A 21,089-nucleotide genomic window follows, 5' to 3' on the forward strand; every position below is an offset into this window, starting at 1 on the left:
TCATAGATTTAAGACAAGAGCCTTTTTAATATTGTTCAAAGTCTTACCTCAATGCTAAATGCGACATTCGAGTGTTAAAAAAGGAAAGAAAAACAAGTGATACAAAAAAGGCATGCTTCTATTTCTTTAGCTAGAGAAAAAACTTTAATTAGTCTTCACCCAGCTGAGAAAGCTTTTCTTGGGCTTAGCATTCAAGATACTCTGAAATCCTCAACATCACTCTCAACTTGACCCTAATCATTATCATATTATTGTCAATTAGCCTAGCTTATTACTGGCTGCTCTTCTTCGTAACCTCACCACACCCAACTCTTCTCTGACTTGCTTTGGAATAATTTCTGTAGTTGTATTAGTGATAATCTCTAAGGAATTTCCACCACGTTAGAGAATAGCTTTCTGATATCCTCAATGGTAAGTGGGGACAGATGCTAAAAATTCCATTTTTTGAAGCAAGAAAATTGAGTCTGAGAGCTGTTGGGTGACTTGACAGAGAGAAATCTATGACTCAGTGGGAGATGAGGTTTGGGGAAACTAAATTTTATAGCTGCCACTCAAGGGTCCTGTCTCATTGAGTCAATTTCAAAGGCTAAAAAATACAAATATTCAAAATGCAAAAAAAAAAAAAACCACCTTGAAAATAACATTGTATTTCCAGTAGAAACTGATAGCAAGTATCCACGTTTTATAGAAGAACAGCTGACACATTGGAAACACACTGAAATGAAAATGGCTTAAGATCTGCAGGGGAATGGTAGGAATGAATGAATAAATTCCTGAATCTTTAATCCAGTTTGGTATGATAGACTTCTTGGATTCATGGGAAATAGACTAGCCTAAGAAAACTGTGAAGTAATGGATTTGCTTTGGGGGTCCCAATCCCTCAACTCCCTTGCCTTTATTCAGGCACTCCTAGGCCTTTCTTCTTTCCACTTGCCTCTCTATAAAATTGTATTTGCGAGAAAGAACCAATGATTTAAATACACGTATTTTTTCTTAAAGATTTATTTATTTGAGAGTGTAAGAGCATTTGTGCAAAGGTACATGCACTGGGCTGGGCAAGGGAGGAAGGGAGAGGGAAAAAGAGAATCCAAGCAGACTCTGCTTGAGTGCGAAGCCCAAAATAGGGGAGGGAGGCTGGATGCCAGGCCCCTGTGATCAGGGCCTGAGCCAAAATCAAGAGTTTGGAACTCAAATGACTGAACCACGCTGGTGTCCCTGAACACAGCTATTTCTGAAAAGGCTTAATATATGCTAGATTATATAATGTGGGGTTTCTTCTTGCTATCGTATTCTGATTTCCTGATATTCTATGCTATTTTCCATTTAACAGAGGGTAATTCATTAAGTCAAAGGCATTAATATCTAATTACAGAATTTTAGGCCTGAGTGATTCAGGCGGAAGGAGCTTTATTAAGGACAGAAGAACCTTCCTTGCATTGTTAGAATGATACTATGATACTACTCAGCTGCTTTTGCCTATTCATAAAGCCAACCTTAGTTCTAGGTCTAGTTCAACTAGACTTCATACTCAATAATTGCACTCTCCTCCACTTAAGTGCTTCTGTCCCCTACATTTAAGAAAATTGCTGGGTCACCTCTCTCTCTGACATGATAATTTAAGGTGAGAATTTTTTTTTTAATTTTATTTATTTATTTGACAGAGAGATAGACAGCAAAAGCAGGAACTCAAGCAGGGGGAGTGGGAGAGGGAGAAGTAGGCTTCCCATAGAGCAGGGAGCCTGATGCAGGGCTCAGTCCCAGGACCCCGGGATCAAGAACTGAGCCAAAGTCAGACACTTCACAACTGAGCCACCCCGGTGCCCCTAAGGTGAGAAATTTAAAGGAACTAAAAGACTTAAAACAGCAATGATAGTTAGAAAGCAAAAGGGGTCAATAGTTGTTGACTCAGGCTTTCCCATCAGATGGCATCTATAAGTTCCTATCTAGAGGACAGATGATAAATTGACATGAAAATTTTTAGAAGACTGTAATAGTATTGCCAACTACTTCAGTCAAAGATTATCAGAGATTTTCAGGAATTCAACATCTTGAGGAGTAATCCAAATTAAATAATTAGCTATTAAGTGCACCTGGGTGGCTCAATTGGTTAAGCATCTGCCTTCAGTTCAGGTCAGGATCCGGGAGACCTGGAATAGAGCCCCACATTGGGCTCTCTGCTTGGTGGGGAGCCTGCTTCTCCCTCTCCCTCTGTCTGCCACTCGCCATAAAATCTTAAAAAAATCATTAGCTATTAAGAAAAATTTTAGGAAAAGAGATGCAAAGTAAGGATAAAGAACAGTGTACATTGGGCCTATGGTAAAAGACAAAAGCCGACTGGTAGATGAAAACCGGAAATGGAAGAGAAAAAACTGAACAGTAATCCTGATACAGAGGAAGTGATGGTAACTACAAACTAAATGCATGTCAAATTTTCATGTCTGTTACCAAGTTATAGTGCTAAAGATACATTTGTTCCTGTTCCCTAACTCCTACTCCAATTCGCTGAAATTTCACTGACAGAGAAAAGTTTTCTGTACAAATAATCTCTTATTATCATTATTTTGTTTGGTTTTATTCTCCTGGAACAGCCGCCTATTCCCGAAAGTTACGCTTTTGGAAGAAAATCCTGTCTCACAATGACTTAGATATAGTTATTTTCCCTCAGGTTTCCTTGATCTTGGTCTCCCAGGGGGAAAATTTATTTTTGAGGTGAAAATAAAACTTATTATGTACATGGAGCCAAAGACAATTGTGCTAAAATTATGAAAGACTTACTCTTATCTAGATTTACCCCAAATGTGCTAGTAAATTACACCGAAGTATGAGAAAAATGCAAAAGGCATGTTCTAATGTTCCGTTTAAGGAAATTGGGTTAGACAGTATTTCCAAACACTAATGGAAGATATAAAAATCAGACACTGCTTAAAACGATAAAGTAAATAAGTTAAAAATAGAAAATCAATTTAGTTTTCTATTCATCTTGAGCAAAATGCCAAAGGAAGCCGACATCCTCAAGGATTAAATGTAAATTTTGGAGTGACTGGGTGGCTCAGTTGGTTTAGCTTCTGCCTTCGGTTCAGGTCATGACCCAGGGTCCTGGCATTGAGTCCTGCATCAGGCTCCCTGCTCAGTGGGGAGTTTGCTTCCCCCTCAATCCCTCCCCCTGCTCATGTTCTCTCTCTCTCTCTTTCAAATAAATAAAATCTTTTAAAAAAGTATTAAATGTAGATTTAAAGCTTTTGAATTTTTTCCAGGTGTAAAGGCATGGGATTTGCTATTGCCACTTGCCCTTTTTGCATATGATCATGAGAGAAAAAGACAAATGTGGAAATTTTTTAAGCAGAAGATAATTCATTTTATTAGCAAATGAGAACTAGTTATTAGGATACTGAACAGAGGGCTGGGTCACCATTCAGGAAACAGGCACACATGATGCACATTACCCTTGAAAGGGCCTTCTTATGATCTTGAAAGACAAAATAATTTGAAGAGTTGTTGGAATCAAGGTAAGTGTTAAAGCTGGTGAAGCAGAACAGCCATTCCACCCAAAATAGAATAAAGTGGGTGATTAAATCAGAAAATTTAGGGGTTGATAAATACTAAAACTGAACATGTGCACTGCAATTGAAATCAATGTTGGCGTGTAGCCTTTGGAATCAGACATTACTTTACGGCACATCTCATATTCAACGGAGTCCCTTTTTTGTGATTTCTTTAGAATCAAACCCCTCAGATTTACCTTCAAAGGGATGGGTTATCTTTAAAATGAAGGCTTTTCTATAAATAAATCCTATTAAAGTAGGCCCAAGACGAACATGTTCTATTCTCAAAGTTTATTCATATATATATCAAGCTGTGGCAAGAGCCCAGGGCATGTGAGAAACACAGATATATGCTCCTTAGGAAGTATTTTTCTTCTTTTGATTTCACCTAGCTGGTATGTCTACCTCTCCGATGAAGCAGAGGAGATATTTGTTTGAGGAGAAAGAACACAGTGGGAAGATGAAGAGAGAAGGGTGGAGAACCATAGCTCCTCTCCATGAGCTAATTAGAAGGTTGAGCATTACCCACCACAGGTAAATTAGCCTGAAAAAAGATGGGAACTGGAAGTGTGGGAACTTAGACTCTGAGAGGGTCCTGCTGGTACTCCTGCTGTGTTAATGTTTAAACAAAGAATGTATTCAAGAGAAATTGCAAATTCTAGTAGGTACATTCACAGACCTTTTCTCTTTGTAACATTCTCTGGCCTATTTTGGTCTATGATTGAATAAAGCAACAGCTTCAAACCACCGAGTTCCTCAACAACTGATGCACGTAGAGAAACTGCTCACTGAAGAGATGCCTCGGACATCTTCCTGCAACTCTGATACTTACAAACAGAGCCCACGTTTCCGGGGGCGGGGGGGGGGGGGAGGTTATAAATTATATTTATGTGGAGTTGAACAAGGAGAAAGGTTAGGTTATTGAAGCATTTCATAACCATTTCTCTCTTCCCTTCTCACTTTCTCTCATACAGGCCCTCTGGGTGCTGGTTTCAAAGTGATGGACCAGAGATCCTGTGATCTCTGGTGGAGATCCGGTGGAGAGAAAAACAAGATGCTCTGGCTGCCATTGAAGGGGGGACTCCACAGTGAGCATCGATCAAAGCAGACTTGTAGATGAAAGGCACAGACCCTTAAACTGTCCTTAGTGGACGTAAGGTACCAATTTTACTCTATTTCACATAATATTTTGTTTTAAATTTTACATAACTGTCCATAGGAGTTTTTCCACAGAAGACATTTTTCTATGTGTCAGTAATCACAGTGATATGCGAAGTGGGACAGGAAGACTAGTACAGTCATATGCAAAAAAAACAAAAATAAACAAACAAACAAACAAAACCACTGCATTATTCTTAAGACAATTATGTCTGACTTAATTTAAATGTACAGATGAATCATGCAATTGTAGCTTTAACATTTTCCGGCCCTAAGAATATCCAGATAATGAAGCCCAAGGTGTTACTTAGGGGCAAGGTAGTTGGTAACTATAGTTAAAGGAAGGGCCACTGAAGAATCGTTCTTGGGCACATTCCTTATGTGTGTAGGTCTATTCCGCTTCCCTCTAATGCCATCTTGGACTGGGGAAACCAGAGCAGCTGGCAGTGGTCAAGGGGCAATTCTATATTATTGTTTTCATGCCTCCCAAGCTAAAAGTTAAAATAGGAGTCTCTTCCTACAATCACAGAGCAATTTTGGTTTTAGAAGAGAAAGCTGACATCGAAAAGTTTGAAATTTACGAGACGTCCCATCTGTGAAAATGAGAAAAGCTCTGTGTGTTTTGGAAACTTTCTAGATAGACGCAATTAGTTCATTCTAAAGAATGTCAAAATTTCCTTATAAAAAGGAAAAACATCACTAGTGTTTTCTTGTTGTTGTTGTTTTTTTTAAACTGTTAATTTGAAAAATAAAACTTACTTTAAGGAAGAAATTATAAGAGAGCCCTGTTGTCTACTTGGCATAGTAATGTTTATAAAACAAATAAAACATACAACATTCATTATATGTTTGGCTTAGCACACTATATTCCATTTTTTTGACCCAATATAATCAGACGCCTCGTCTTACTCATGAAATCGAAACTGCATAAGTTATATATTTCTCTTGATCAATCTCTTGATTCATCATCTGGGGTTGCCTCAAACAGCTTTAGAATTTAGTTATGACTTAATTATAGACATGGGGTGGGGGGGATAAAATCATAGAGTAATAGCAATGTATTTCTAAGGTTGTAAATTTATTGGCGTAGCAAGTAACAATGGGTGCTACAAAAATCAAACTCTTATAGTAATGCTAAATGGTAAATCATCACAGAAGTCATATTTTTAAGAGTTCAACTTTGAACATAAGCTTATTACCTGCTAGGTGTAATGTAGGTGCATTCCTATATCTAGAGGGCCCTTAACTTTTGAACTTCCTGACACTGAAGAAGCAGAAGCAGGAGAAGGAGAAGAAACCAAACCCAAAACAAAACAAAACAAAACAAAACAAAACAAAAAAAATTTTCCTTGGAAAGAACATAAATTAAGATCCAAAAAATGTATTATTTAATGTTTTGCTTTATTAATATGTATATTGAATATTATGTCACATGTTTGTGCTAAAATGCCATTTGAAATCAGTATTAAAATAATTATATAAAAGGAATACTTCTCTTAAGACATAAGGATGTAATGATATAAATAATTAATATATTTCTGAGACACTGCAATGACCTGCCTAGTCTTTATTTTTCTGCATATGTTCCTCTTGACTTACTTCCTGGTTCTTAATTATAGCCACTAAAACATATATGTTTCCAATAAGGTAAAAGTGTCACCTACTGAGATGCAAGGAGATCCAAACGTATACCCTGTTCTTGATTTCATGCGATCGGCTGCCTACTATTAATTAATTAATTAGACTGACTCGCCTTGAAATGACTTACTGTTTGAATTTTGTGGAAATCCAGGCAAGGAGGATGGACCGTTCATCCCAGGGAGCAGAACCGGAGGGAGGCCGGGGAGTCCTGGATAGGCTGCTGGCAGACTGATGCCATGGAGGGGACTGCTGTCCATCATGCTTGGCTGTGTTACCGCTAAGCCCAGCACATCTGAAGCTTTCTTTATACGGTCAAGTTCTTGCTGTGCCATCAGCTGTCGAACGGTGGTCGGAGCCAAGTAATCTTTCTCCCGATCAAGCTGGCTCCCAACAGTCTCCCTCACTTTTGAAATGTGCTGTTTGGAGAAAATATGATCTCTGATGGACAAGCGGGCAGAGTACTTCACCCCGCAGAGGGTACACTCTGGCTTGGTGCCTTCTGTTCCACTTTGATTAATCATGAAAGGCTTCCCTATGTTAATTTTAAATTTCTTTTCCTTTGCCCTTGCATTTTGGAACCACACCTGGACCACGCGTTTGGGCAGACCGATCTCATTGCCTAGCATCTCACATTCTTGCATGGTTGGAGTTCGGTAGTCACTGAAGCAAGCCTTGAGAACCTTGAGCTGAAGGTTGCTCATCTGGGTTCTGAACCGCTTGTGACCCGGTCGATCGTTGCTTTTGGATTTAAAAGGATTGCTGGATCCAAAGGGATTTGGTGAACTCGGGTCAGCGATGCTGGATGATTCACTGCGGTCAGCATTGTCATCGGGGTCGTCAGTGATATAAAAGCTTTGGTCGTGGTCACCGTCTTTATCATTGAAATGTATGGAGGGGCTCGTGAGAGAGAAGAGAAATTTTTCATCGCAAACCTCTGTGGTGGGTGTGGTTGCGGGTTTTGGCAAAGTGTCGAGAGTTTTGGGCTCTTTAGGAGATAAAGCCGGCTTCACATCTCCCGAACTTCCCGTGGTGCTTTCCATCTCAGCATTGCCCTCATCGCCGGTGGTGGCGTCACTGATGGCCGTATTAATTGACGAAGTCTCATCAAAATCCGTTTTATTTTGATCATATCCCGCCTCGGCAGGAGGGGCGTTTAAATTCTCTACATCCTCGGCACATTCTGCTTTAAAAGAAGAAGGGCTTAAGAGATTCTTCGGCGAGAGCTCTGCTGTTTTACTAACAGGTGTTGACACTGTAGAAGCCAATTCATTCTCACTTGATAGATCAATTTTAGTTAACGGCAAAGACGGATAATCAAAATAAATGTATTTCTGAGGGCTCTCTCCCCCATCTTCTGTTGATATCAAAGGGCTCGGTGGCAAGCTGTAACCTGCCTGCTTTCCTTCATTCCAGTGCCGAGAGCGAATGTGGCTTTCCAAGGCCGACTTGGCCTTGAACAGGGCTCGGCAAAAAGGACACCGTTTATGAGACTGGGCCGGTCCCACTGCCCGGAACTGGCCTTTCCTTTCTCGAGCTCGTGTGTTCTGGAACCAGACCTGCACGACTCTTTTCTTCAGCCCCACTTCCCGTGCGATGTGATCGAGCATTTTTCGGGTGGGATTGGAATCCAGCAAGTATTTCTCGTAGAGTATCTCCAGTTGTTCCGGGGTGATGGTGGTTCTCAGGCGTTTATCGCGGTGCTGGTCTTCGCCACTGTTCCCCCCCTCCTTCTCACTGCACGCGTTGTCTTCCTTGTCGTCCAGTTTCCTCTTCAGGGAAGCAGAGACCGTCGTGGGCGTCGTGGTGTGCGAGGAACCAGTCTGAGGCGGCATTTGTGTGAGAGACCCGCTCAGCAGCTGTCCGGTCATCAGTGGGTTGTTGGGGTCGAATATCATGTAGGGCATATCCATGGGCCTTTCCAAGAACGGAGAGTGAAGGAATTGGTTTTGAGCAGCAAGGAAGTGCATGTGCTGGTGCTCCTGCCAGAGTTCCAGAGTCGGGAAGGCAACGGTACACTGATCACATTGGTATTGTAGTAACTGTGGAGGTAGACTGTTCTGGAGAGAAGTCATGGAAATCTGCAGTGGGCTGGAAGGGACCGGGGTCTGAGAGGCCGAGGGAGGTCTTCCGACGAGTTGGGGCTGTTTGGGTGGCGGGGGCTGCGGTGGGGCCGCAGAGGCCTGTGGCGGGTCCGAGGAAGTCGATGCTGAGGGCAAGGCTGGTTTGGCGCCTTGGGAAGGGGGAGTGGGGTCACTCTGCTTTGGCTTTTCTGTGGGATATTCAGGTTTGGGAGAGGTCTTCTCCAGTTCTGGTTTGGGTGACGGAATCAGGGGGGTGCTGGTCCCGGAGCCAGAGCTGGCCGCGGGGGCAGCGGCGCTCTTGGAGGCCTCCGTCTGACCAGACACCGTGCAGTGCTTGTACACTACTTGGTCAGTGGCGTCCATGGAGTCTTCGGTTTGGCTTTCATCTTGGGCATCATCGTCTTCATCCTTGTAACACTGCTTCTTCTGATGCGTGATCAAGTCAAAGATCCGGGGGAAAACCACATTGCACTTTTTACATTGGTACTGCATGTTGCTCGTGCGGATATACCGCTCGTTAGTGAGTTCTCTTTTTTCATTATCTTTCGTCTCCGCTTGATTCTCGTAGCTCTTCCGTGCTTTCTGGCGAGCGTTCTGGAACCACACGACGATAACCCGGGTGGGCAGGTTGAGAACCGTGGAGAGTTGCTCTATTTCATCATCTTTTGGGTAAGCGTTTGTGTCAAAAAAGTCTTGTAGAACCCGAAGCTGGTAGTCAGTAAATCTCGTTCTAGACGACCTTTTGCTGAAGGACGTATCCGATTTGTAATGTTCTAAAGAGGAGGGCTGTGGGTCGATTCTGATGTCTTCCAAAACAGTGATGGGAGGGTTACTGAAGTTGTACGGCGAGTCCTTATTCCTCTGCCGTTCCTTAAAAAGCGTATTTCGAAACCAGTGCTTGATAACTTTTTGGGAGAGGCCCGACTTCTCTGCCATTTCTTGGATCTGTTCTTCGCTCGGAGAGTTATTGATGTCAAAATAAGCCCTCAGGATTTTTAGCTGGTCGTCTGTGATTCTTGTCCGTGGGCGTTTGAACTGAGAGTGCCTTAGGAAGTTGGGATCCAATCCGAGCTGCTGCTGGCAAAGCTGAGTGAGATCGGCAGAGAGAGTGTCCATCTGGGGCAGCTGCAGGGCGAGCTGGGGAGGAAGTGCAGGGTGCTGCACCGGCTGCATCATAATGGACGGAAAGAGTGGAAGGTCAAGAGAAACAGGCAGCTGGACCTGCGGGGGAGCAGACGGGGGAGGAGGCGGGGGAGGAGGCGGGGGAGGAGGTGGCGGCGGTGGCGGCGGGGGTGTGGGTGGTGGCGCTTGCAGAGGAGTAGACACCGTGCTTGGGATTTTTACAGGACCCAAGGAGGAAGGCTGTGGAGGAGCCGGAGGCAGAGGGGGAGGTGGAGGTGGCGGAGGTGGCGTTTCTGGTGAAGATGGCGAAATCGGATAGAGCTTGTCATAGGCCTCCCTGTATTGCCGAGCAAATTTTTCTAGCGCTCCGTATGGAAAAAACTGCCCATGGACATGTTCTTGGTGACTCTTTAGGATAAGAACGTTGGAAAACAATTTACCACACGTTCCGCATTCCAGTTTATCAGTGTTCTCACCTTCACCACTTTTGCCTTTCTTCTGGACCTTCTGCCTGTTTTCGTTATACTGAATGACCAGTTCAAAACCGAAGTTTTCCAGTAAAGCCTTGGCCGCGTTTCCTCTGGCCCCCGAAGCTATGCGGGGTGGCGGGATGCAGGGTTCCAAGGATTTTTGCTTCTTCGTGTCTTTGCCTTCTTTGAGTCCTTCGCCTTCGCTTGTATATTCTTGCTTTGGCTTTTCTTGCTTTTCTGCAGTCTCTTCCGCCTCCTTGTAAGACGGCACGTCCTTCAGGATGGGGCAGTCGGCCCCGACCATGTTCGTTTGCTCTTGTTTCAGTAACTTGCTTGCTGCCTGCTGCTGGGCCTGCTGCTGGGGCTGCTGCTGGGGCTGCTTCTGGGGCTGCAGCGGGGGCTGGGCGGCCTGGTACTGTTGTGCTTGTTGTTGCAGTATTTGGAGTTGAGTCTGGCCGACGTGATGCTGGGTTTGAATCTGCTGCTTCAGGTCTTCCAGCAAGGATCCGGCCATTCCCGTCATGCCGGGCATACCGAACGTGGCCGAGCCCGGCAAGCCCAGATCCGGCCCCAAGCTGAACTCCGTCCCGGGGATGTAGAACGGGAAGAGAAACTGAGGCTGCTGGAACTGCAACAGTGCTTCCGGGGTCACGGGGAAATGAGGCAGAAAGGCTGGGTTTAGGAACTGAGGCTGAAAGAACGCAGCTTGCTGCTGTAACTCGTGCTGGAGTTGCATCTGGATTTGTGCTGGTGACTGCAGTGGGTGATGTGGAGGCTGAGCAGAGATTAATTCCGGACTTTGCTTTTTATTTAATTCTTTGGCATCTAAGTGGGTATCCTTGCTGCTGACTGTCGCTAAACTCATGGAATCTAGCATCCCCTGGCCAGGACTACTGTTGGCTGCCAGGCCGTGCCCACCGGCCACGTGGCCGCTGGGCTCCAGCTTGGCAGCCCGCGCCTTGGTCTGGTGGAGCACGGACCTCATGTGGATTTCCAAGGTCGAGCTTTGGCTGTACGCAACATTGCAGATGCTGCACTTGTAGGGTTTGTTGTCTGTGCTGCTGTTGGTTTCTTGAGGAACAGGACTGGAGGCTTCCTGCAGAACCTTTTTCAACTTATGCAGATGAGAAACTGAATTATAATGGACCAGGAGAATGTTCTTTTGGGTGAACGACTCTTTGCACACTGTACATTTATACGGGCGCGATGGGTCGAGGAATTTTTCCATCGTAAAATTTGGCCCTTTTCTGAAAGGTAAGGTCCGCTTTGGTTCAGAGCCCATGTCGTCTGGAATAGAGCTGCTATCGCTTCCTACAGGACTTGCCTTCCCTTCGTGGTCCACCTCATACTCTCTCTCCATTTCCTGCTCTAGGGCGTGGTCGTCCTGCGCCATCGTTTCACTGTCCGCCCAGAGTTCGCCATTCACGGGCAAGGAGGCGTACAGCTGTTGAAGTTCAGCTTCACTCAGTTCGGGGTGGCCTGCTTCCAAGTGTTTTTTTAAAGCCTGGAATGTACGGAAACTACGCTGGCAGAGATTACACATCGTTGCAGCCCGAATCGCGTGGTACTGGGAATGTATCTGAAGCTTCTGCATAGTCTTAAAAGCCAGGCTGCAGTGGTTACAGCGATACTTATAAACATGGCGGTCCGACACAGAGAGGGGTTGCCTTTTCTGCTGCTCGCTTAGCTGATCCTGTAGTGCGTCAGGCAGTTTCACATCCTTACTGCTGTTTTTATTCCATTCTGATACTTCCATGGGTTCTTTAGCTGGTTTCTGCTCCTCACTCTTTATTTCCACGCTAGCCTTTGAATCATCAAGACCTGCTGTACTTTTGTCATCCACCGGACTTTCGCCTGTGTAGAAGAAAGCACAAATATGTCACTTAGAGGAAGAGACCCTACTGCTTCAATGCCAATAAATAGAGTAAGTAGGAACTTCTAAAGATTTCCGCTTAATCCATTCCTTTTTTCTTTTTTTTTAAGCAGGCTCCATGCCCAGAGTGGAGCCCCATACGAGACTTGAACTCACGACCTGAGATCAAGAGTCAGACACTTAACTGGCTGAGCCACCCAGATGCCCCTAATTGAGTCTTTGAAGAAATACTTATCGAGCAACTACTATGTGCCAACCACTGTACCGGGTACTGGGGATGTAAAGGTGAATAAGAAATCACCCCTGACCTCCAGGAATTCCAGGATGGGCGAAAAAGCAAGTGCAAAGTAGTTATAGTACGTTGCCATCAGCATATCAAGGGCCATGACCTCAGCGTTCAGGAATTAGAACACACAGAATATTCTTGGTCCTCAACACTTAGGTCTCCTAAGAGCAGTTACAGATAACCAGATACTAAATGTGCTTTGGAAAATGTAGCTCTTGGAAACACCACAGTTTGTGGGGTTTTTTCCCCCCTCTATGCTTTAAAAAAAAAAAAAAAAAAGGCAAAAAAACTTTGATAGTATGAATCCTGGAACATCACCACACACGCGAGCCCCCCAAACGTGTTTTCCGCACATCCTGTGCCCAGGCTGGCATACCTGAATATTTCCCAGATCCCTCAGCTGTGACGGCTGCAGGTGTATCCCGCTCCGACTTCTCAGAGGCGGCCGCTGGCAGGAGCAAACTGTTGGGCATCATCACATCAGGCACAGGCACCTGTGAGAATCAAAGGGGTTTATGTCACAGGGAGCCCAGAAATCAGACTCTACCATATCTGTCACTGACCAGGAGCCTATCCCACTTCCTTTTTTCCAAAAGAAAGTGGGGGCCTTTTATGGATCTTCCAGGCCAAGGTTATCCTTTCAAATTTCAGATCAATGCTGTTGCAATGCTGTTTTCCTTTCTTTTTTAAAAAATATGATTTAAAGGTTTTTGTCGGCCTTTTATTTATTATTTATTTATTTATTTATTTATTTTATAATGATAATCAGGGAAGTTTCAAACTCAACTTGCCCACATGAATCATTTAAATAACATTACAGGTATAGATGTCAGACAGCAAAACACGCTACTGAATGAGCTCTGCCTTGTATCGTATTTTCTTTCTCCGTAAGCAAAACAGATGACACATAAATGGGCCTTGGTTGTGATTTCTAGAGCACAGTCTATAAGAGAGCTTTAAGTAGGCAGAAAAAATACATTTCTCAACCAGTAATTACAGATGTCGTGTTGATACTCTTAGAGGGATCCCATCACACCCGAGGCAACATTTGGGCTCCTTACTGTCATCAGTAACTTCTCCACACAATCCGGAGACACGCTGTGCAAATGTGTCAGATGCAGCTGGAGGTGCATTTTGTTGCTGAGGACGTCCTGGCAGAGGGGACAGCAGATGACGGGCTGCACCGAGTGCTGGGACAGGACGTGCATCTGGATACGACTTTGGTCCCTACTATTGTAGTTACAATAAGGACACTGAAAGAACTGGAGAACATGGAATAAACATGGCCACTGTTAGTGGATGGCCTCGGATGACTTCAGAACACAGAAGTAACACCAAGAGTTAACGACATCGCTGATCACAATGTCTACATACGTTTCAAACAGCATGAACTCGTTTGGGTCTCTTAAACTATCAGGAGTGATAATAATAAATAACAACAACAACAACAACAACAATAATAATAATAAAACACGTTTACACAGCAAAGAGAAAAAACATTTTTACCTGTTCGTGACAGAATTTATTGTCCTCTGTAGGTCTTGATCTTTTGGTTGCAACATCCTCTTCTTTCGCCAGCAGGAGTGGCTGGGTCCCCCCTCCCACACTGACTTTTAGCTCCTTTTCTGGTGTGATTATTCCTGATTCCCAAAAAAGAATAGAACACCTCAATTTTAAAAGACTCACAACATCAAATTCCGGAAAACTGTATGTTTTTTTGAATAGCTCTGACTCCAAATCCACTGAATCATAAAAATGACTGGACAAACACTTTCAAATGATGTGAATCTCAAAAGGCAAAAAGCACACTTCTTTTTATCTACTAAGTGGGCTTTATAAATATTTTTTAAAATGTACTCCTGTCTCATGTTTAGATAACCCTAGGTGACCTTGAAAGATTCATCCATAACACATGCTCTCTGGTGTCTCAGAATGCCTTTATCACATTAAAGCTAATCTACTCCCATTCAGAAAAGCTAACTTAGAAAAGAGTTACTTTTACTAACGTTTAATTACTTATCTCTTTACTGAAATTCTTGGATGCTGAGCACATTTCAAAATACCAAGAAGAACTAACTAGTTACAATCTAGAAATGAAAATCATATTTTTACGTGGTGAATACAGGATTTAAAAATTTTACTATACATTCTGTATCTGTCGCTGCTTTTTGTGATTTGCACTTTATTTTAGATATTTCAGCAGCTGGCTGTACACATAACATTATGGTTCAAATCTCAAGAAGACAACTGTTTTATGAGGTTAATCCAAATATTCGGTGTTAAAGACGGTTTAGAATTTTGCCTAGATGAGCAATGTCACGTGCAGGAGCGTCACACGCATCAAAGAAAAGAGTGCAATTCTAATTTCCCAATCTAACAGAAAATTCTTTCCAGCATCAATTTTCCCGATAATCTCCTCTGTGAGGCTGGATATTACAGCGACATTGGGTAGGCATGTCACATACATCTCACGACAAACACAAAACCTCATTTACCATCCATTCCAATCTCATCATAGCGCAGCATCATCTGACCTTTTTTCTGCTGTTTATTATGAGTATTTCTAATTTTAACTTTCAATTTTCACCATCTTCCAGTCAATTTGCAACTAAATTATTTCCAGGGTGAGGACACTATCACTGGACAACTGGGTGCAAATACATCTTGAAATGCAATGAAGCTAAACCATTGATTGCTATCAGACCCCGCGTAAATATAGAGTGTAGGCGTAATCTGATTGTATGCTGTGCATGAAGATTTATCTTGATTTTTTTTCAATCCACATACGGTTCGTATAAATGAACAAATTGCACCTTATTGCAAAATAACCCAGTTTTAATTTAAAAATAAGGTCAAGGATGTTATGGAAACAAAGTAAAAATGAACCAAAAAGTAATGTTCTTTTTCTGTCCTGAAGAGAGATGCCTGTTTTCTACCATATAAATAATTTTAGGAATTTTAAATTCAGAAAGAAATTTAAAAGTAAGAGTGGCTCTGAGGATACCAAAACTAAAATAGGATTTTAATGACACAACGACAATAACTTTATCCCCCTGAGGTTTGTGGTAGGTACAGAATTAGTGCTATGCTTTCAACAAATTATACTGCTATTGATTTTTGGATTTACAAACACTAGATTTTATTTGAATTAGTACATTTGTCCTATATATACACATGCCTTGGAGAAATTTAGATTCTTTGTAAATATTTGAAAAAATAGTTTATCATATTTGTATTTGAATGAACTTAAATTTAAGACAGACTGAAGAATTTCATTACATTGATTAAACAATATCCAAGTATTTGATATCCAGGATAGGTCAAAACAGGAATGTGTATCTCATACTTAATCCTGGTGTCAAAAACTATGTTTTTTCTTCTCAAAACAAAACATCCTTTGTGTGCTATTGTCTTAAACATGTTAAAAATAAACATTTAGGGGGCACCTGGGTGGCTCAGTTGGTTAAGCAGCTGCCTTCAGCTCAGGTCATGATCCCAGGGTCCTGGGATCGAGCCCCGCATCGGGCTCCCTGCTCAGTGGAGAGCCTGCTTCTCCCTCTCCCTCTGCCTGCTGCTCTGCCTACTTTTGTTCCCTCTCTACCTCTCTGTCAAATAAACAAATAAAATCTAAAACAAACAAACAAACCAATCCACATAACACAAATTGGTTTAAACAAACAAACAAACAAACAAACATTTAGGAAGACAATATGCCATACAGTATTCTGCAAATAAAATTTACTCCCTATGGTGTCAGAAAAGTTCTATAAAATGATTGTCATTTAAAGCAGCCAACGACTATCAGTTACTTTTCCCTGTGAACCTGAAAGATTTTTCTTAAAAAGTTCTCCATTAATGGGTAACAGTATGTTCCCTTAAGAGAATAATACAATGTCATATCCCCTTATCATTCTTTTGTGTACATGGTAGAATTAGACATGACCAAATAATAAGTTGGTCCAATTCCCTATGCCATCAAAAACTGTCACACACAAGTTAAAAGATCATTTCCATGACTCTGGTTGCTTGTAAGCCCTAAGGAACATCAGATATAGAATAAACTTTCCATAAACTTCTAAACCTATTAAATTTATAGTCTTATTTTCATAAACATATGTATTCTAATGTTGGTACTATAAAGGAACAAAAAACATTGCTTTTGAGGTTTGAAACATTTTACTAAGACTATGCTATAGATTAGTGTAAATATTTGGTCTAATTAACCCATATTCTTATTTTTACCCTTATTAATGTTCATCAACAATACACTTGTTTTTTAATTTAGTGACCTTCCACATTGTATCAAGGAAGTAAAGAGTTCAAGTTTAGGATCATTATTTCAGAGCCAATGCTGTAACTGTTGGCTGTAGTATTCTACCCAATATATGTGTCAACTTCAATATTTTTTGGCTATTAACTTCATTAATTAAATTGTGATCTTAATGCAAGCTAGGGGCTTTCTAAAGACCACCTTACTTTGAATTAAAAAGAAGTTATAAACAATTGCTAGATCCTCCCTTCCCCCACCCCCCCAAACCACTTGCAGCTGGCACCCAGAAACAGATGCCATTGATAAGAAGAAGCAGAGAAACCTGAGATGCAATAACATAACAAAAACAGACTCTTAAAGATAAGGTAAGTCATCAGAACTTTTTGGAAAGATGACGGAAGTTACATCTTATGCACCCATGCCTTTCTAATCTCAGCAGGGTGCTATCTCAAGGATTATGGCCTACCCAATAAAGTATTGGGCATCAATTCTGGATCTTTTCCTGAACTGTCTTATCCCAGAAATACATTAAATGAGGGCCTGTCAGTTTTGGAAGGTTTTGATTAAGTTTTCTGGTTACTCGTAGTTTATGACTGCAACTTTATTTGGAGTAAACCCTGTTTGTTACTCTAGACAAAATTTTGAAATAAGATCACAATTCATTTTGTGCTATTAAGACCTCCCAATGTTCTCAAAAAACATGGCCATTTTAATGCATTTTAACTAAAAAATGAAATCTAATTACAAATAAGCACTGCCAAATAGATGAGCCAATGATTATCTGTCAGTTATGGGATTATTTAGCTTGCATGAGACTGCTAATATAAAAATGACATAATTCATTTCAGTTCAGATGCTGCTACTTAATACTTTCCAGTCCCTAAAATACCGAAGGTGGTAAGGTGGTTTATACTCATAATAAGTGAGGAAAATCCAATAACACATATGTACTCAAAGCAAATCTGGAAAAATAAAATAAAACAAAAAACTGAGTTATTATCTATCCATCAATGTATTTGATAAAGTTTGAATACTAGAAAACTTGAATATAACAGGGGATGTTATTCAACTACAAATAATTCTAAATTATAATTACTGGTACAGTATTCTTTCTAATGAGACTAGAATGAAAGGATAATTTTAATTGCAATAATGAAGGTTAATTTCCATCTTTGCTCGTGTTTACTCCCTTATTAAAAAGTGGTCCCCTTAGCCATGGCAGAGACATATTACATTTTCAATGCAAATGTATTAATCTGGATAAACTCTATATTAATTCTTGTACTGCACAGAGCTATAATTTGGATTATAATTAATCTAAAGTGGCACTAGATTTAAATGACAATATAAATGAGGCATTAGGAGGCTTTTCTATTATGAATGAATATTCAACAAATATAACTTGCATATTGCCAAGTCTCATTTTGAAAGCTGCAGTCCTAGAGATTAATGTCAGCAACCCAGCACAACAGCTTACACAAACATAGTCTTCCTAACGTGTGTTAATTCCTTTCTGTCTAACAAAATTCTATGTTGAAGTGGGGTCACACTGTTTTCCCATCCAACACTTTAGAAAGGTGGTTAACGTATGAGTTTGCTAGTATTTTTTGACATTTATAACGGACATAAGAACAAACAGCATAGACATAAGTGGTTATTCAATCATTAGAAATATTTACAAGGGAAAAAATCCACATAATAATTTTTTCACCTAATCGGATTCAATTTAGAAAGTGGAAAACTTTGTTAAAAGTTCATAGTAGGGATGCCTGGGTGGCTCAGTCGGTTAAGCATGTGCCTTCAGCTCAGGTCATGATCCCAGGTCCTGGGATCAAGTCCCACATCAGACTCCTTGCTCAGCTGGAAGCCTGCTTCCTCCTCTACCTCTGCCTGCCTGTGCACATGCTCTCTCTCTCTCTCTCTCTCTTTCTTACAAATAAATAAATAAAATCTTAAAAAAAAAAAAGTTCATGGTAGTTTCAGTAACATGAGTTGTTTTGAAGTTTAGGAGGTTTCAAGGCTAAATATTTGCATCTTAGTAACTGCTTTGAGTTGGTGCATAAATCCCATTTTCATTTCTATAGATACACCTGGAGAGGCATTTCTGCAGGAATAAAGAATTGTTTTCACCAACTAACATTACACAATGCTCTGTATTCTCTCAGAAGCTCAAGTCCTGCCTAGATGGTACAATTAGGCACCCAAGAAAGCACATAACTCATCAGGCCATTAGGGAGTGATGGAGCCCATTATTTATACACAGTGGTAAACCGTGCTTGTGGAGATGCAGTCCTTGCGTTGTGCTATGTTCCAAATAAGACTTCTTCCTCAATGGTAAGATTGGATCCATTTTCAAGAGATTCCCAGAATGCATTCTTTGGAAGACATGAGATATTTAAAACCAAGCGTAATGTCATATACCTAAAGTATTACATAAGCGTTTATTTAATTAACTTTAATGTGCTACCGGGGTGTTTTACATGTTCCTTTAAAGAATGAGAGGGACGTGCTTTGCAATGTCTTTTGGTACGACTGTGAGAAGGACACCAATGAATGCAGACGGAAGCCTGCCCTCCATGAAGTAGTCAAGCAGCTAGGCTTGATGAGGTCCATCCAAGAGAATGAATAAACCGATCACCTTGCGATTCCCAATTATTTTCAAATGAGGTTTAGATAGCACTACCCTTGACCTTAACTGCTCACTAGGTATTTTAAGTCCCTTGTAGTAGCCTCAGGAGCCAGTTTACTAATGTACAGCCATGGCGTCTTTTTTACATAGCTTTAGGTTCCATACCAACCTTAGGTCCTCTTTGTTTAAACCCAATGAGGATCCTATGTTAGCCACTATATCCTAGACGTAAATTTTAGTGGCGCCTTCTCACTGGACTCCTGAGAGAAACGTAGCATTGAGTGATGCGGGCCAGGGAGCAGAGAGGCCCTTCAAATAATTTTTGAAGGGAATGCAGCACTACATATGCAAAGACCGAATGACAAATATGGGATAATTCAGGTTTAAACAAACTTGCACGTAAAAATGATACTTTTGCACAACCCAATGTCTTCATAGTGAAAACAAGCTTCTTTCTATGCAGCTGTCACTGGAATTCAAGGAAAAGATAGATGAGCACCTGAAACTAATAGGCTTGAACCCGTTTCAGCACTTCTTCTGCTTCAATGAGTCCAACATAATAAAACTAGGTATAGCGTGCAGCAAAAAGTAGCCAATGTAATATTCATTGCGACCATAGATTTCCATCTCATACATACAAAGCATGGATGAAGTCATATATTTGCCAAATCAAACACAGAAAAAGCCTTAGGTATCCACACCAGATGCTGGCCTAGGGTTTGTTTGTGCACAAGTAAATGTCATGACACGAAGGTTTGTTTTCAAAGACAGTAGCTTTCATTACTGGGATTTGTCTATTCTAGAAGATCAAAATTACCCAGCACCTAATCCCTTTTCAATGATATTTCCTCTTTCTTAGGCTGAATCATCTGTAAACTTTTCCACTGGATTTTGTTTGAAATGCCTCAAATAGATGCCCTTAAAAAGAGCAAATTCCTGAGTGTAAGTTGTAAAAAGGCAAGGAAAAATAACATTTATTTTTAGGGTTACGTGGTTTGGGGGGGTGCATGTGACTGAATGAAAAAATTCAAGTGATATCTAATCCTGTGCTTATGAAAAATTAATATGCCATCAGAGGACTCACAAGTATCGCTAAGATTAATGAAAGGCGCTTAAAAAATTACAAGCACACAAACTGATTTGATTAAAAAATAATCTCGCTGGTCGTCCTGTAATATTCTTCAACTTATCCACATCTATTCTGTCAGATGGTTATGATTAAAAATAGGTCAATGGGAGGCTACTGATAGAAATCACATGCAAAATGCACATGCAATGAATAGTAGTGGGAATGTTCAGGCAGTTTAACACGAATAAAAGCTTTTAATAAGCTTTGGTGGGGGTGACGGAAGGGCTGATTGCAAGGCACGGGGTGGAGGAAGGAAAGGTGAAGGGTGCTAGCGTCTTACCAGAATCTTTATTCGAGTTTTTGCCTTCGCTATTGTCTCTCTCACTTGTGTCTTTCTCCTCCTCCTCGGCTACTGCTGCTGGCTTAGCAGCTCCTTCTGCCTCCTCACTTTGTTCTTCTGTTAAGGAAAGGAGACCGGTCAGTAGGCTCGAAAACCCCAGAAGGATGCCCACTAAAACAAACGTGGCCGTTTAAAAACCGTGCTGTTTAGGAATCATCTGCAGACCTTCTACTCTGAAGAAAGAACATAAATTTATTCGCAGGTCTCTATTAGAAGACCGTACCAACGCAAATCGTCATCTACAGTAACTTCTTTTACATCCATTGAAAAAATGTGCCTGCCCTAAATGAAGAGAAAAGAAATCATTTTCAGGACAGGTGAAGCTAGAAAAGGTTTAAGAAGAGGTGTCAGGTGATTCTGTCATTTTACTAGTAGAAACTTCTAAGCTACATGGACCTACTGTTCCACAGACTTGGACAGATGACGGAGCAAACCAAACTCTTGGAAAAAATTCTTGGCGAAATAATGTGAACTCGACGGGTTAAATACAAGACAGGTGCTACTCCTGCCTTCAGTCCCCAGACCCCAGGGGCATTTTTTTTGGTATT

General features: G+C 41.4%; 1 protein-coding gene across 2 annotated transcripts in view; it reads right to left on the minus strand.

Moving 5' to 3' along the window:
* Positions 1-21,089, minus strand: part of ZFHX4 (zinc finger homeobox 4) — a gene marked incomplete at its 5' end in the record, with an annotated part of 157,172 nt that overhangs the window by 5,506 nt on the left and 130,577 nt on the right. For both annotated transcript variants that reach the window (XM_080801518.1, XM_080801517.1), the window contains 5 exons: positions 6,469-11,868; positions 12,550-12,667; positions 13,235-13,435; positions 13,680-13,813; positions 20,482-20,598. In XM_080801518.1, coding sequence (XP_080657644.1) covers positions 6,469-11,868; positions 12,550-12,667; positions 13,235-13,435; positions 13,680-13,813; positions 20,482-20,598 — 5,970 coding nt within the window. The remainder of the gene's footprint in view (positions 1-6,468; positions 11,869-12,549; positions 12,668-13,234; positions 13,436-13,679; positions 13,814-20,481; positions 20,599-21,089) is intronic.

This window comes from Martes martes, assembly GCF_963455335.1.
Source record: "Martes martes genome assembly, chromosome: 4".
NCBI lineage: Eukaryota > Metazoa > Chordata > Mammalia > Carnivora > Mustelidae > Martes > Martes martes.